Consider the following 15,270-nt stretch of genomic DNA (forward strand, 5'->3'; position numbering starts at 1 on the left):
AATCCTACACATCAGGTCTCCCACCGGACCCCGAGGGCCGGGCTCCCAGCACGGCACGGAGGAGTCGGACACAGTGTCGGGGAGAGGGCTGTCTGCTCACTTCACTCAACAGGGAAACGCGGCTGCCGCCCCTGGGGCGACGGTCTGCCTGCTCACCCACCAACTGGTGGAGCTGGGCAAGCACCGTCATTTCTAAAAATGCACATAATCCCAGCTGCTCAGTCTCTGAAGTAGGAGCTGAGGACTTCAGATGTGGGACAGAATAGCTGCAAGAAAATGCAGACTGAATTGTGACACACAGCCCAGACTTGGAAATCCAGCCATGGGCTTTCAGAGCCGAGAAGGGCCTATCCCGTTTTAGAGATAAGGAAACTGAGGCCAGAGAAGGGAAATGACTTGCTTGAGGAAATACAGATGGATGTGGCCGGCAGAAGCTTAGAACCAGCACCTGCTGGCTGGCTCCCAGCCCCGAGCGCAGCTGTGCCCCTGTGCTGCTTCTTCCAGCCCTGCTTTCCCTGGCGGCGAGGGTGGGGTGTGGGCTTTGCTACAGGCAGCTGGGTGGCCTCAGACAGGTCAGCCAGGTCACTTCACAGCTCCAGGCCTCGGTTTCTTGCTCTATAAGTTAAGAACGGTGCTAAGGGCTCATGCACGTTATTGCCGGCTCATAAGATTTTTTTTTTTAATGTGAGAATACGTTAAGTTCCTTGGGAAATAATTACCGGGTTGACTTAGTTCCTATTGCTAAAGCTACAGAGAAAGGGGGGTAGTAGCAAAGGAGACCATCTCAGTGGTGACATTTCTTTCTGGAGCTTTTCCAGAGTCTGAATTCAGCGTGTTCTCCTTTATTTGCAGATTCCAGAGGAGGTACGTCTGGCTCGCGTCAGCCGCCGTCCCTGGGGGCTCAGGTTCACCAACAAGGAAAAGGCTTAGACTGCTGGCTCGGGGGTCTTGTGAAGCCTGGGCAGGGACTGGTGGCGGTGAAGGATGAGTCCACAGCCCCTCTGGGCCCCGGTGAGGTTGCTCAGGTCCTAGATCCCGGGGTCTAAGCACAGGTTGGGGCAGCTGGGGCAGTCGCCACGGGGCGTGCTGTCTCCCCAGACCCGGCAAAGCCGCTGCCCACATTTAGTCCCGGGTGGAGGGTCCGTGGTCCTGGGGCTGCAGGAGACTCTTCCCGGGGTCCTGTGGTGCTCCTAAAACAGGCCCAAAGGGAAATGACGAGCCTGCGGTGGTATTATGAGAAGATGGGGGAGCACAGAAGAGGCCTGGACCCCATTCCCAGCCCTGCCGTTCGCAGGCTGTGTGACCTTGGGCCATTAACCTGTCCTCTCTGGACTTCAGTTTCTTCGTCAGTAAAACTGGCCAACCATCCACCTTGCCAGACTATTGGGAGGCACTGTGATATGTGAGAGCACTTAGGAGGCCCACAGTTAGGCTTAACTGAGCTGGTGAGACACACGGTCGCAGTGTGTGTTTTTAAAGGCCACAGTTATTCAAGTCGACAAACAGGACAGGGCAGTTGGTGGCGTGCTGGGCCTTTGTGGATGCCGTGGTCAGACTGACACCCCATGTTTGAGAGCTGGGCCCCCTCCTCGCCGCGGTCCTGGCTGCTTGTGTCAGTGTGTCTATACCACACAGAACTGAGTGGATCCCGGCCGAGGGCACTTTAATGTCCCTGAGTCGTACGGGGAAGGCTGAGGACCTCTGTCCGAGTGGAGAGATGGGACATCTGAAGACGGGGTGAATGTGGGTCCCCTGCTGTGTGTGCCTCCGAGTCCCCGTTTGGGGTAGAAGGTTAGCTTTTCATGTAAGATGATGCAGAGTTGTCGCCGTGAGCCTCTTGCCTCGATGAGTGGAGAGGACGGTGCTTGGAGCCCTTTCCACCCTCCACTCCCACTTGCTCGTGTTTCTTCGCCAGTTGACAGGACAGACCAACATCCACCTCAGCAAGAACTTCTTCCTGACGCACCGAGCGAGGGAGCGGTCGGACACCTTCATCAACCTGCGGGAGGTGCTCAACCGCTTCAAGCTGCCCCCGGGGGAGTACATCCTGGTGCCGTCCACCTTCGAGCCCAACAAGGACGGGGACTTCTGCATCCGGGTCTTTTCCGAGAAGAAAGCTGACTACCAGTAGGTCGTTCAGCCCTCCTCGTCCCCACCCCTTGTTCCTGACCCGCCTGGACCTGCTCGTCAGCTGCTTTTTCCGTAGTGCCCGCCCGCTTCGAAGGCTTAGCGTGAGGACCTGAGGTCTCGGAGGACGTTAGTGCTGCCCTCGGGTCAGCAAAGAAAATAGACACTCGGGATCTTTCTGATGAGAAAGGGATGGCTGTAGAGCAGATTGCAAATGCCTGTCATTTGGGGCAGTGCTGGTAGAATCCCTGCATCCCCAGCCCACCAGCCTGGCAGAGCCGAGGGTCTAAGTGCCAGTCCCCACGGTCCCTCAGATGTCTCCAGAGCCTCTCCCCGCTACAGTCACGAGGTCTCCAGGTGCTCCCCCTTCCTCACTGGAGCCCCGATGTTCAGGGACCATTTTTGGCTGACGCCGCTGTCGGCGTGGCCTCAATTCACGATGGCTGCTGCGATGGCTGCTGCCTCAACCGTGTCTGTTCAGCTGGGCCCTTGACTGCGTGAGATGTAATCAGCCTTGGGCAACTTAAGCACAAGATTTACTGGAAGGCCCTGGAAACCCTCTAGAACTGATAGGAGGCTGGGTGCCAGAGGGCCAGGGTGTGGGAAGCAGGGGGCGTGGCAGCTGCCGCGTCCCCCTCTGACCTTGTGCCACGTGCTGAGATCCGTGTGGGATGGAGGGGGGGCGGTGGGTAGGAGGACCAGGGACCGCCCGGGCTCCAAGACAGTGCACAGCAGAGAAGGAAGTTCCCTCACTGTGGGGCAGAGGGGCCCAGCCCTGCACACAGGGCCGTGTGTGGGATAAACTAACCAGGGCCTGAGCTTCAGCTGAAATCGCACCCAGGCCTCCCTGCCTCCTCCCACCCTCGGCAGAGCAAGTAGGCCGCAGGGTACACTGCGTGATTCTCCGTGTGAGGATTATGACGGCAAAGAGCGTTTCACAGGGAACCTAAAAGCTGTTCCTCCGGGCCAGAGCGCCAGCACCGTAGTACCTGGGAAGCCTGTGCTCTTCGAGGAAGATTGAAAACTAGCAAACAAAACAGTTCTGACTCTCCAAGTTGTTTTAGCCAGGACACTTCCTTGGATCATTTCTAACTGTCATTTCTGCTGTAGGGGATGTGTTGTCACAGAAACGTGGGATGCAGAAAACCCCCCTGTGCCCACCCCATGCTGGGTTTAACGGCGCAGTTCCATTTTAGCCGGGATTTCTGCAACACTCCCTTTTCAGTAACACACAGTTTCCTTCTGTTTCCAGAGTCGTCGACGATGAAATCGAGGCCAACCTTGAAGAGGTGCAGTACTGCTTGAGCTCCACCTGCTCTGTCCTGAACAACCCAGGAGCAGCGGAGCAGAAAATAACCCCTAGGGTTTAGGAGGCCCCTAGGGTTTCACGAGCACAGCTTGAAACTAGGGTGCAGCCCTGGCCTGGGAGTCCGAGAGCGCCTCCTGCACCGGCTGTGGCCGCTGCGTGGGGCTGGACGGTCCCCTGGATGTAGCCCGCACGCACGGGGTGCCTGGAGGATGGGACACCAGGCTGCTCTGAGCAGTGGGCGCTCTTGTCCCTCCCCTTCCTGGACCTCAGTTTTCTCATCAACAAAATGGAAACGTTGCATGACAAGATTTTTCAGGTTCCCTAGAGTTCTGGGAGTTGTGATTCAGTGGTAAATGCTGAGGGCTTTGAGGACTGCCACTCAGGAATTCCAGACCCAGCCTAAGAGTCCAGAGTCGAGGAAGGAAAGCACACAGATGGGAAGGAGCGCTGTTCCCTCTGTCCTGGTGCCCGCAGTGGCCCGATGATCGTTATTCCTCAGCTGCTGAAGCTCTGTGTACTCAGTGAGACGTGCAACAACTTCCAAGGGCCTCACGGCTGTGCTCTCGCCACGTTCAGAGCCGTTCCAGACCACGCCAGCTAGTCTTTACACTTCTGAGTCCCCGTTAGTTAGATCATAAAAGGCCATTTTGGTGGATTGTTGGAGAAGATGCCTACGTGAGAAATTAGAGTGTAACTCCTTCCCACATAGTTTATAGTCCCTCTGTGTGTTTTAACTGGAAAAAAAATCTCCTTAATTCATCACACTGTCCTTTGTCTCAGTCCCGGTAACCTTAGAATTCAGACCTGAGAGAGGGAGAGAGGGTAACTGAGTGGGGATGGGAGGCCGCCCCAGAAGGGAGAGCAGGCGCCTGCTGGTCACTGCGTCTCACTTCTGTGCCCCGCCTTCCAGATTGATGTCAGCGAGGACGACATCGATGATGGATTCAGGAGGCTGTTTGCCCAGTTGGCAGGGGAGGTAAGTGTTCCCCAAACCTCTGTGCTGTGCGCCCTGCTTGACGCAAAGAGACCGTCTTTGTCCTCAAGGAGACTTCAGTCTAAGGGGGGAGAGGAAACAAACTGAACAAAAAGCAAAGAGGAATTACAAACGTAACTGGGATTTCCGCTCAGATTCCTCGCCCCAGGCCTCCCCGGGGCCTCTGCGCGTCAGTCGCCAGGGGCTTCTGCTGTCGGGGGTCGGCTCTGGCTGTGCTCCTCCTGCCTGAGGACTCTGGGCCTCTCCTCGTGGCTGTTTTGTTTGCTCTGTGCCACTGCAACTGAGACATGGAACTCAGCCCCTTCTCTTTGATTGCCACAAAAATATTTGGGGACATGGAGGGTTTTCAGTCTCAAGGATGCAAGCAACAGAGTGTCAGCCTTCCCTGTTCTTAAAAAAGAAATCCCTCAGGCCATCTAGGCTTCCGTCCGCTACAAAGTTGGCAGGCCTCTTCATTCTCCTCCATATACGGAGGACACTAGCTCTCTCAAGTGTCCACCATCGGCTTACCTGGGCCTCCTCATCAGAGTTAAAGCAGGCGCCACCTGCTCACGCCTCCGCCTGCCTGTCTGCCTCCCTCCCTCCTGGTTTCTAAGGGAAGGGGCATCATAGAGACATATTTCCCCACTGTTTGAAACACACACACACACCCCCCACCCAGGAACGCACAATGTCAGTCTTGGTCTTAAATAATGGGGCTTGTCCCCCAGTTACACAACATGTGTAAGTGAACAGAGGTACCCGCACCACTTCTGAGGAGCCCTGGCATCTAGGGCCACAGAAAAGGTGCTGGGCCAGTTCTTGGAGACAGCTGGTCCCAACCAGCTTGGCAGGAAGCCAGATCTGGGTTTTAAAGGTAGAGGAAGGCATGCTGGGTGCGAGGAAGGGAATAGAGAACTGAGTCAAGAGACCACAAACATGGGTAGAATGGAGAATTTATTCTTTATATTCTCGACAGCAGAGCACTGGCGACTGAGCTCTGCCTGGAGCACACTGTGCATTAAAACACTCAAAAACTTGGGCTGTGGCTGTGCTCCTTGTAATGCGGTCTGGGGGCAGCAGCAGCATATCCTGGGGCTTGTTAGAAACGCACATCCACAGACCCCTCCCCGCCCCAGCTCTAATGCACCTCGCGGGCTCAGCCAGAGCAGACACCCGTGACACGTCAGCTGCTCCGTGCTTCACGCAGCCCCAAGGGAGCCAATAACGACGCTCTGGTTGCATGTCCACAGGATGCAGAGATCTCCGCCTTTGAGTTGCAGACAATCCTGAGAAGAGTTCTGGCAAAGCGTAAGTACCCACCCCTCGCACATCCCTCATCCTGCTCCTTCTGCAACGTGAGGGGACACGGGGATCCTTGCCCTTCCCCGGCTCGGCGGCTGTGGCTGAACCGTCACTCCCACTCCTGCTTAAATACCACCATCACCACCAAAGAACCGGATGAAGGAGGTTCTCCCCGATGTGATAAAAAAGGGCTAAGGTTTCTGGAGTCTGTAGAGGTCAAAGATCACATCCAGGTTTCCACGACTTACTAACTCTGTGATCTAAACCAAGTTAGATAATCTCCCTGACTCTTGTTTCCTTATCTGCAAAATAGGCATGTTATTACTTAACCTCTTCAGAGTGGTTGAATGTCTTAGATGAGATGACGTGTAGGAATTGCCTAGCACAAAGCCTGGGCTCCTCTGTATACGGTGACTCTTAGGATGATTAATTGCTAAGAAAAAGCGCGATGGGAGCCAGAAAGCACCCCCGTCCCTGGACTCCCGGCTGTATTTAGTGGGGAACCACTGACAGTGACGACGGCTCACTGATGAGCCAGAATGGAGAAATAAGTGGTCTCTCTTCCACTCCAGCTAAGGGGATGGCATTAAAAAGGTTCATCCCCCAAATGTGTGTTTAAGGGAGCCTGGTCGAGCCAGTTCTTGATGGGAGAAGTGTCGCTTCAGTTGGGCCAGTGGGCCAGGCACGTGGCTTCAAGGCTCCAGAACTGACTGCTCTCAGCCCAGGAGGATGGGAATCTATAAAGCACAGACAGAACTGGGTGGAGACTTGAGAGGGAGCTGGAGAGCCACGGTCCTCACGCACCTTTTCAGGTTAAACTGTTTCTTAAGCAAAAAGTATCAAAGGGTGGACTGTCCGCCTCCCCAGTGTTGATCACCGCCGCAGGGGGTGGGAGAACACACCCCGCACACTGCGATTCTCCCCCTCAAGTCACCAGCAGAACCGTGCTGCCCTGGTAAGACAGCAGCCCACCGAGCAGGGGTCTGTACGGTACCAGGCGTTCTCAGCCCGGATCCGACACGAGAGCATATGTCGTCAGGTCTGAGCGCCAGCCTGGGATTGTCTCCAGAGGTCCCGTGGACTTCACCCTGGCCCCACCCCAAGAGGTAAAAATCCTCCTCTTGAAGCCAAAGAAGGATCCAGGCCAGCGGGGTCTTCCAGCACGGTGAACGTGAACGACACGCACGTGGTCCCTCACAGGAACCACGTGTGACCGATCCGTGCCCGGTGGCCTCCACACAAACGGCTGCATTTGAGCTTCTTCGCAGAGCTGCAGCCAGGGGGTCCAGCGACGAGGGTAGGGCTTCCCCAAGGCGGACCCTGGTCCTCGGCACCCCTTCTCCAGTCTGGGGGTGACGAGAAGATGGTGCTTACCCTCGGGGCCACCAGGCGCGAGTGAGGTCACAGGCTGTTGAGCTGTGTGGTTGTCATGAGCCCAGGGACACTGAGCCCCACTGTTTCTGCACAGATGCGGGGAGGGGGAGGGGGAGGGCTCGGCCACGCTCGCTGGGATTCAGCTGCTGCTTGTTGGGGGCGTGGCCCTGGAGCTCGGTGCCCTTCCCGCGCTCCACAGTGGCGACTCCTGCCCAAGGGCCCCAGGCACAGCCCACACCCACGCCCTAGAAGGCGTCAGAGCCCAGAACAGCAGCTTTGAGAGAGGTTACGTCCTAACCGTTCACAAGGACATGCTGGAAAAGGGTGGGCTCCCCTGAGGGCTGTGGGAACAGCCTCACATCTATGACAAGGCTCTCACGCCACCTGTCCACCACCAACCAGACGGGACTCAACCAGTGAGTGACTCACCTAGGAGAGCACAGGCTGTGGACAGGCTCTGGCCCTCAGGCTAACCCAGCTGGGGACACAGAGGCCCCCTAAATGCCTGCAGACGGGCAGTTAAGCAAACCTCTTCCTCTCTCAGGGCCCTGCCTAGAATTAACACGCGGGGCCCCGCTATCTCCGCAGGTGACTTTGCGTCTTAGGAACACTTCAAGGCCCAGGCTCTTCCCATTCTCTTATTTATTTAAAAAGCACTTATTATAACCCCGTATGCCCATGGCCAATATACAGAGAAGTCAGGCAAATGTAACACAGCCTCTGCACTGTCCCAGTACGGTGGCCGCCTGCCTCATGTGGCTACTTAAAACAATTTGAGTGGCTCCCATATCGGAGGGTGCAGATACGGAATAGTCTGCGATCGTAGAAGGTTGTATTGGACAGTACTGCTCTAGAAGATGTTCCTGTCACACTTATTTTGTCTCCTAGGCCAAGATATCAAGTCAGACGGCTTCAGCATAGAGACCTGCAAGATCATGGTTGACATGCTTGACATATCCTGTAATGGGCCCCGCAGGACAGAGGCTGGGAGAGTTTGAAACTTCACTCCAGGAAGATACAAACACAGGCCTCCTCCCCTTCACAGCAGCCAGCTGTCCCTGCTGGCTGAGGCGTAGGACTGTTGTCAGCGCTGACCTCCCTTGGTAGGGAGATTCGAGGGACTCCAGCTGAGGGAATGTGAGATGCCACAGGCTGAGGGGTTCCTGCAGGAAATTCCTGACAGCATGCCTGCTGTTCTCTGCCCAGGGCAGCTTGGATGTGTTACCTCTAGGGAAATAGTCGCGCGCGGGCTTTCTCTAGTTGCGGCGAGTGGGGGCTACTCTTCGTTGCGGTGCACGGGCTTCTCATTGCGGTGGTTCCTCTGGGCTGTAGGCGCGCGGGCTTCAGTAGTCATGGCATGCGGGCTCAGTAGTTGTGGCTCGCAGGCTCTAGGCACACAGGCTCGGTAGTTGTGGCGCACGGGCTTAGTTGCTCTGCGGCATGTGGGATCTTCCCAGACCGGGGTTCGAACCCGTGTCCCCTGCATTGGCAGACGGATTCTTAACCACTGCGCCACCAGAGAAGTCCCTACTATGATACTTCTGATGTGAATGCTTTCCCCAGTCACGAATTTCTTCCTGATTCATAAGACAGGGGCCCACCCTCCAAGAGCACTCTCCTTCCTCGTTGCTCTGGCTCCTTCCCAGGCCACCACTCAGCCCTGAGGCCGACTCATCATCCATCTGCTGTCCCTGCTGCTTTCTGAGAGGTGCTGGGCAAAGATGGCCTGGATGGCTTAAGCTTCTATGAAGTTTCATCTGGTGGGCTCATGGCACCTGCTGTGTAGCTCCCCTCACAAAAAGGCCTCTTAGAAATAATGATACTCCCTAAATGGGCAAGGGCGCAGCCATTAGAAGCCATCTGAAGCCTTTGCATATCCTCCAACAGCTCCTTCTTAGCAGGAATTGGGGCCAGCTGCATAGCACCCCCAGACCCATCAGCACACAGAGTCGGGGGACCAGCAGGTCTCCATTGGGCCCTTCCACCAACCCTTAGATGGAGGTTTAGCCAGTGTGAAGAGCAGGAAAAGGGTCCTTCTGCAAGAGCTCCTTGTGATCGAGCTGTGGTTACCAGACTCTCCAGGGGAGAGGACAAACCAGGTGCCACAGCCCACGTGAACCCAGACTCTGGGAGCTTTCCTTAACTGCAGGCAGTCGGATGGGAGTGGCAAGCTGGGTCTGAAGGAGTTCTACGTTCTTTGGACCAAGATTCAGAAATACCAAGTAAGAGCCCAGGAGGGCCGGGTGGCAGGGGCGGTGGATCTGTGTGGGCAACACGCCATGCACATACTTTTGGATGCAGCAGCTCTTTAGGACGGCGGAGGAGCATCTCCAAGCAGTGGGGATTGTACTCATAACGGAGCTCAGAATGGGTGAAGACAGGGCTGGGCAAATGCAAACAGAAAAAAACAAAGACTTTGCAAGTTAAGTGGTTTACTCCCTGCCTTACTGACCGGAAACGGGGTCATCTAAAAGCCACCATCAAGTGTCCTGAAAAGGCCATGTAGCCCCTGGTAGTTTGGGTTTTTGACAGCTAAAGTACAAAAATTACAGAAGATAATAACAGGGGCTCATGCAGTTGGCTCGGTGATTTGATGGGCATATTTATAAACTAGCTCATGGAGAGAGGCAAAATACTCTTTAAGGCAGAAACATGGGTGATGCTTCCAAGGCCACACTAGAGGCATGGAGCCGGAAGAACTTCAGCCCCACTTAGCACACAGCACAGAGAGGTAACTTGCCACCTTTTGGGTCATGGTTTTCTAACTATTTTGCATGTTCCAGAAAATTTACCGGGAAATCGACGTGGACAGGTCCGGAACCATGAACTCCTATGAGATGCGGAAAGCATTAGAAGAAGCAGGTAACACTTCCTAACTGTATTTTCTTTCTTTTATCTGTAGAATATGTGAAAACTTATTCCATACGATACAAAGTTTGGTAAGCTATGAAATAGAGTGTTGGTGCTGGTTCAGTACAAACACATCCTTTTCATGCGCCTTTTAAAGACTAATTGGTAAAATGAAATGGAGTCCAGGACGCTCTGCCCTCTAAGCCTTCTGGAATCTCAGTTTCCCTCCAAGGGCCCCAGCGGGTCGCAGGCAAAGCCAGTCTTCAGCAGACCCACACACCCTGCCCTCGTCCGCTCAGGTGCAGGGCTGGTCAGGCAGAAGTGGATGTCCAGCTCCACCCTTGGGTGAGTCCTTAGCAGCACGTGATGTCAGTAAAAGGGACACCAGCTGTGGGAGACTGGTGTGCTTAGGGGACAAATAGGACAATACGAGGTTGTCCATTCGTTGGGATGTAATGCTACAGCAGAGACCCCAAATAAGTGGGTTAAACAAGATACACCTTCCTCTCACGTAACGATTCAAGCTCAAGCCGTCCAAGGCCAGATGGTGTCTCCTACTGTCAGGGACCCAGGCTCCTATCATACTGTGTCACCCGCCCTTAGATCGTCACCCGTATCTGCAGGATGGGGATGGCTTGTCACCACAACCACGTTCTAGCAATGGGCTGACAGAAGGAGGGAAAGAGGGGCTCCTTGCCTTTAAGGGCACATGTCACTCTGTACACAAATCCCAGTGCCAGGACTTAGTCACAAGGCTTCAGAGGGCTGCCAGGGAAGCTGGGAAATGCTGCCTTGATTCTAGGCAGCCATGGCCTGTTAAAAATTCTACAACTATGGAAAAAGGGAGAATCAATATTAGTTTAGCATGAACAGTTTCTGCCACGTACATCCAGGAAGAATCTAGTCTCCAAGGTGATTTCAGAGTGAGACAAACAGAAAAGGAGACAGGATCGATAGCATGAAATAGTCTGACCATGAAAGTAGGAACAGGCAAGGAAAGTCTTACACGTTAGTAAGGAGACGGGACTTCCTGATGGTCCAGTAGGTAAGACTCCGCGCTCCCAGTGCAGGGCGTCTGGGTTCGATCCCTGGTCAGGGAACCAGATCTCACACGGCCCCGCAACGGGAGAGGCCACAACAGTGAGAGGCCCGCGTACCGCAAAAAAAAAAAAAAAAAAAAAAAAAAAAAAAAAAAAAAAGTTAAATAAAAATTAGAACATTGGACTTCCCTGGTGGAGCAGTGGTTAAGAATCCACTTGCCTGGGACTTCCTTGGTGGTCCAATGCCTAAGACTCCGCGCTCCCAGTGCAGGGGGTCTGGGTTCGATCCCTGGTCAGGGAACCAGATCTCACACGCGTGCCGCAACTAAGACCCGGCGCAGCCTAAATAAATAATAAATAAATATTAAAATGCAAAAAAAAATGGGTGGAGGTGAACAGTGTGGAAACAAACGCAATGGCAGAAGGCACTGGCTTTGCAAAATAAAAACAGTCTCACCGCAGAGCAGCCAGGGGACCAAAGCAATTATAACTGTCATCTGCCGGGTCCAGAGCCCACGAACAGAGCCCCAGGGTGCAATCGAACACTTGGCAATCGGTCTGCATGTTCATTAACTGCAGGTTTCAGGATGCCCTGTCAGCTCCACCAAGTCATCGTTGCTCGGTTCGCAGATGACCAGCTCATCATCGATTTTGACAATTTTGTTAGGTGTTTGGTTCGACTGGAAACACTATTCAGTAAGTGCCCATTTGGGTAAAGGCCCATTTCATTTCTCTCGGTACGAAAGCAGCCTGCCTTTCCCCATGGGTGAAACCACCTGAGCCAGAGACGTGTCTGTCCAGTTGAGAATGAAAATCCTTCTTTAATCTGGGGACAGAGGGAAGAAGTCATAACTTGTGATGTTCAGTGAAATCAGCTGCCAGACTGGGGAAAATGACAATGTGACCTCTATTGCAGCTCACTTATAGGACATCCTGTTTCTGCCTCCACAGGGATATTTAAGCAGCTGGACCCCGAGGATACTGGTATGATCCAGCTTGACCTTATCTCTGTAAGTCAGCAGCTTCCCAGCCCCTACTCCTGGGGGACAGAGGGGAGAAGGGCTGTTACTTGGGCGACAGAAATCTGTGGCTTTTGGTCTGTCAGGGTCGGGCTGTAAATTGTTGTAAGATCCCACAGTGCACCTCTGTTGGCAGTCATTTCCCAACTGCCCATTGATTCTCGAGTCCAAGAAAACACACCTGGTCACTCCTCCCAGAAGCTTTGCCTTGAGAATAGCACAAGGTTAAAATAATAAGAGGGTGGCTGTAGAATCCCTCTTAGAAAAATGACCAACCTGCTAATTAGCATGCATGGGAGAAGATGCTTATTATGCAGAGAAACCCTTTGGATGAAATTTAAGTGGGTCTTGGGAAGATCTGTCATTCTTAGATCTACTTAAAATACTTTCTGCACAAATTACTTTTCTCTACTTCCTCCACCTTTAAAATACAATAACAATAGTAGATAAGCTTACCATATATAATGATTGTGCTCATGTGTCTGGAACCCCAGCACCGGCCACCTCGGAAACGATCATCAATCGAAATTCACTTGGTATGCCAATTCCACAGAAAGCAAAGCGCAAAATGTTCTCTTGTCATCCGAAGACAGAAAGTTCTCTCACTTCAAAGAAGGAAGCCAGCTGGGGTTACTTTTCATCCTCGCCCGGCTCCAGCTTGCATTTCCTCTGTCCAAGGGTGAACTGAGCTTGGAGCAACACAGGCTACAGAGACTGGGGTTGGGTGGCCAGTGCTGGGTAGGAATGACCAAGTCCCAGGGACCAGAGAGGAGTAGAGTGGTAAGAAGGTCAAGGGTGAGGGACTGGCACCTCCTTCCATTGAATTTCGGACTCTGGAGGAAGCCAGCAACTAAATAGCTCTTTCACTCCGGTATGCATTTTAAAGTAACGTGAGCCAACTGCAAAATACATTTTAGCTGGTTCCAGAGAACACTAACTTGCTTAAAACTCTATGTAGCTCAGGAAATAACCTTCCCCTGAGACTGCAGTCTAAGATAGAGGCAATACAATGGGGACCTAAACGTGCCACGTGTGAAGTTTGGGAAACTGTAGCCCTTTATCCTTCTCGCTGGAAATCTTCCTCCCCGGCTCCCACTATTTTATGCGGCCAGCCTACTCAGACCACCCTCCCAATTCCTCTGAGAAACATCTTACCCACTGGCTTTCCCGCCTTTTCTAAGCCTCGCCTTTCACAGGTCCCTGGAGTTCCCCACACTCAACTCTCTTTTTGCCGAGGCTGCAACGGAAGAAGACCTCTCCTTCGGTTTGCAGGGATTGTCAGCCCTGCCTGCAGCCTGCAGTCCTGGGGAGCTTCGCAGAAGTCCTGGTGTCCAGGCCCATCCCTGGCTAATTTCATTAGAGTCTGATTTAAAGTTCCCGGATTTCTCCAGTAGAGAACCGAGGCTGAAAACCACTAGTTTAAGGGCTATCCAAACGAACCTCTGATGTGACACTGAGGCAGGGATACAGAAATGCTAATTCATGTTTTCCAAGTTTCACGTCTCATGTGTTTCAGTCAACCCTGTAATACGATTCATGACCACCTGATTCAGATAACAGCTTTTTACGACCCTGTAAAAAGCTAGACTCTAGAAATCAGGTAGAAAAAAAATGTGAGTTAATACTCTGATATCGTAACCCTTGATCAGCATTTCTCGTACAACAGTCAATCTTTCAGAACAATCGATAGGTACTTAGATAGCCTTTTTCTTTTAAGAATGCTCACTGAACTGATTTGTTTTTTTTCCTTCCCCACAGTGGCTGTGTTTTTCAGTACTTTGAAGTTATAACTAATCTGCCTGAAGACTTCTCATGAAAGAAAATCAGCCAAGGACTAAGCCTCCACAGAGAAACTTTTTATCTGGATCTTGAAATTATGGGAACATTTACTTAAACTGACGATTAGAGCTGAAAATGATGATACTACCTACTTGAGAAAGCAGAACTTTCAGATATCAAAGTATATTATTTTAGTATAATCGTACTAAATGCAAGTGAGTCACTTAACCCTTGAAAAACTTAGAGAAAACCTTCAATCTGTACATAGTATACACTTTACTTTTACACACTTTCCTGTTTATAACAATATTAAATCGGAAAAAATGCAGGGAGGTATTTAACAGCTGAGCTTAATTTAACATTCAGTCAACCTTAAAGGACATAAGGTCCTTGCCGGCAATATTTAAAGCAACTTTGAGTTTAAAAATACAGTTGTGACATGTACCAAACAGCTGTCCGGGGATTAAATGGTAATGCATTTCCCTTGAGTAAAATGGAAAAATATGATGCATCACGAAGGCATCTGAAGAGGCCAGGTGAGAAGCACATCTTTATCACTTGGGTTAAATAAGAGATTTTATATAAAATTGATTGGTTAACAGTCTGTCTGTCTTAACCCAAGTCCTTGAGCATGTCTGCTCTTATAAACTGAGCGTCACGATACTGAAGGGACGCCCCTCTTGCTCAGCTGAAGTGATGACCCAAACCGGGGGTCCCGTCTGCACGCCCATGGTGATGGAAGACAGCACAGCTGTTCGCCGCCTGCCTCGAACCTTCCCAGACTTCACCGCTAGCGTTCGTGCATGGATTAGGGGGGACGTCCGTGGAAACCACATGAACGTGTTTCCTGGCTTCACCTTGGGCAAATGCTAGCGACACTGTACAAATACTGCCTTGTTGCCTTACCTTCTTCCCAACGTACTGCTCAATAAAGAAAGAGTCGTCCAGGCAATCCCACGTGGGTGCTGCTCTTCCTGGAGGGCCCAGCGGTGAGCACACCCAGTTACAGCCCGTCCCACTCTAGCCAGGCGCGCGTAAATGCTGGCACTGAGAGGAAAGGGCAGCTGACCTCCATTTCAATGTGGAACTATAAAGCTTTTTAAAGATCCAGTTCAGAAGCTCTGATAACTGACCATACAGTCAGCTCCAATTTCGAGTGCTTCTTGGTCTCTTAAGGAGGTACCGGCAAGTTTGTGCTTTGCCCGCCACCTGCCTGTCACTTTGGTGGAGGGAACAAGAGAGAGCCAGGAAGGCGTGCAGCTAAACCACTGGTCGGCTGCTGGGGACCCTTGAGGAATCGTAGAAGGGAGAGATGTCAGATGACTAGAGAGGCAAGTGGCAGCCTCACGAAAAGAGAGGAAGATGGATTTCCCAAATCCATCTCAGGGCCCGAAGCGGGAACCGAGAACAGGCAGCACTTCGTGTGTGTGTGTGTGTGTGTGTGTGTGTGTGTGTGTGTGTGTGTGTGTGTGTGTGTGTGTGTGTGTGTGTGTG

The 15,270-nt window shown here is 52.5% G+C and overlaps 1 protein-coding gene across 2 annotated transcripts in view; it reads left to right on the forward strand.

Annotated features, from left to right (window-relative positions):
* Positions 1-13,993, forward strand: part of CAPN2 (calpain 2) — a 53,636-nt gene extending 39,643 nt beyond the window's left edge. Inside the window, exons 11-22 of one of the 2 annotated variants that reach the window (XM_024130741.3) lie at positions 853-864; positions 1,916-2,127; positions 3,380-3,416; positions 4,347-4,412; positions 5,663-5,720; positions 7,977-8,041; positions 9,242-9,310; positions 9,872-9,950; positions 10,159-10,283; positions 11,558-11,674; positions 11,930-11,988; positions 13,756-13,993. In XM_024130741.3, the coding sequence (XP_023986509.1) occupies positions 853-864; positions 1,916-2,127; positions 3,380-3,416; positions 4,347-4,412; positions 5,663-5,720; positions 7,977-8,041; positions 9,242-9,310; positions 9,872-9,950; positions 10,159-10,283; positions 11,558-11,674; positions 11,930-11,968 (879 nt within the window). In that variant the 3' untranslated portion in view covers positions 11,969-11,988; positions 13,756-13,993. The remainder of the gene's footprint in view (positions 1-852; positions 865-1,915; positions 2,128-3,379; positions 3,417-4,346; positions 4,413-5,662; positions 5,721-7,976; positions 8,042-9,241; positions 9,311-9,871; positions 9,951-10,158; positions 10,284-11,557; positions 11,675-11,929; positions 11,989-13,755) is intronic. The other variant, XM_024130742.3, reaches the window with a different exon arrangement.
* Positions 13,994-15,270: the final 1,277 nt, after the last annotated feature.

Source organism: Physeter macrocephalus, chromosome 4 (assembly GCF_002837175.3).
Source record: "Physeter macrocephalus isolate SW-GA chromosome 4, ASM283717v5, whole genome shotgun sequence".
In the NCBI taxonomy this organism is placed as follows: Eukaryota; Metazoa; Chordata; class Mammalia; order Artiodactyla; family Physeteridae; genus Physeter; species Physeter macrocephalus.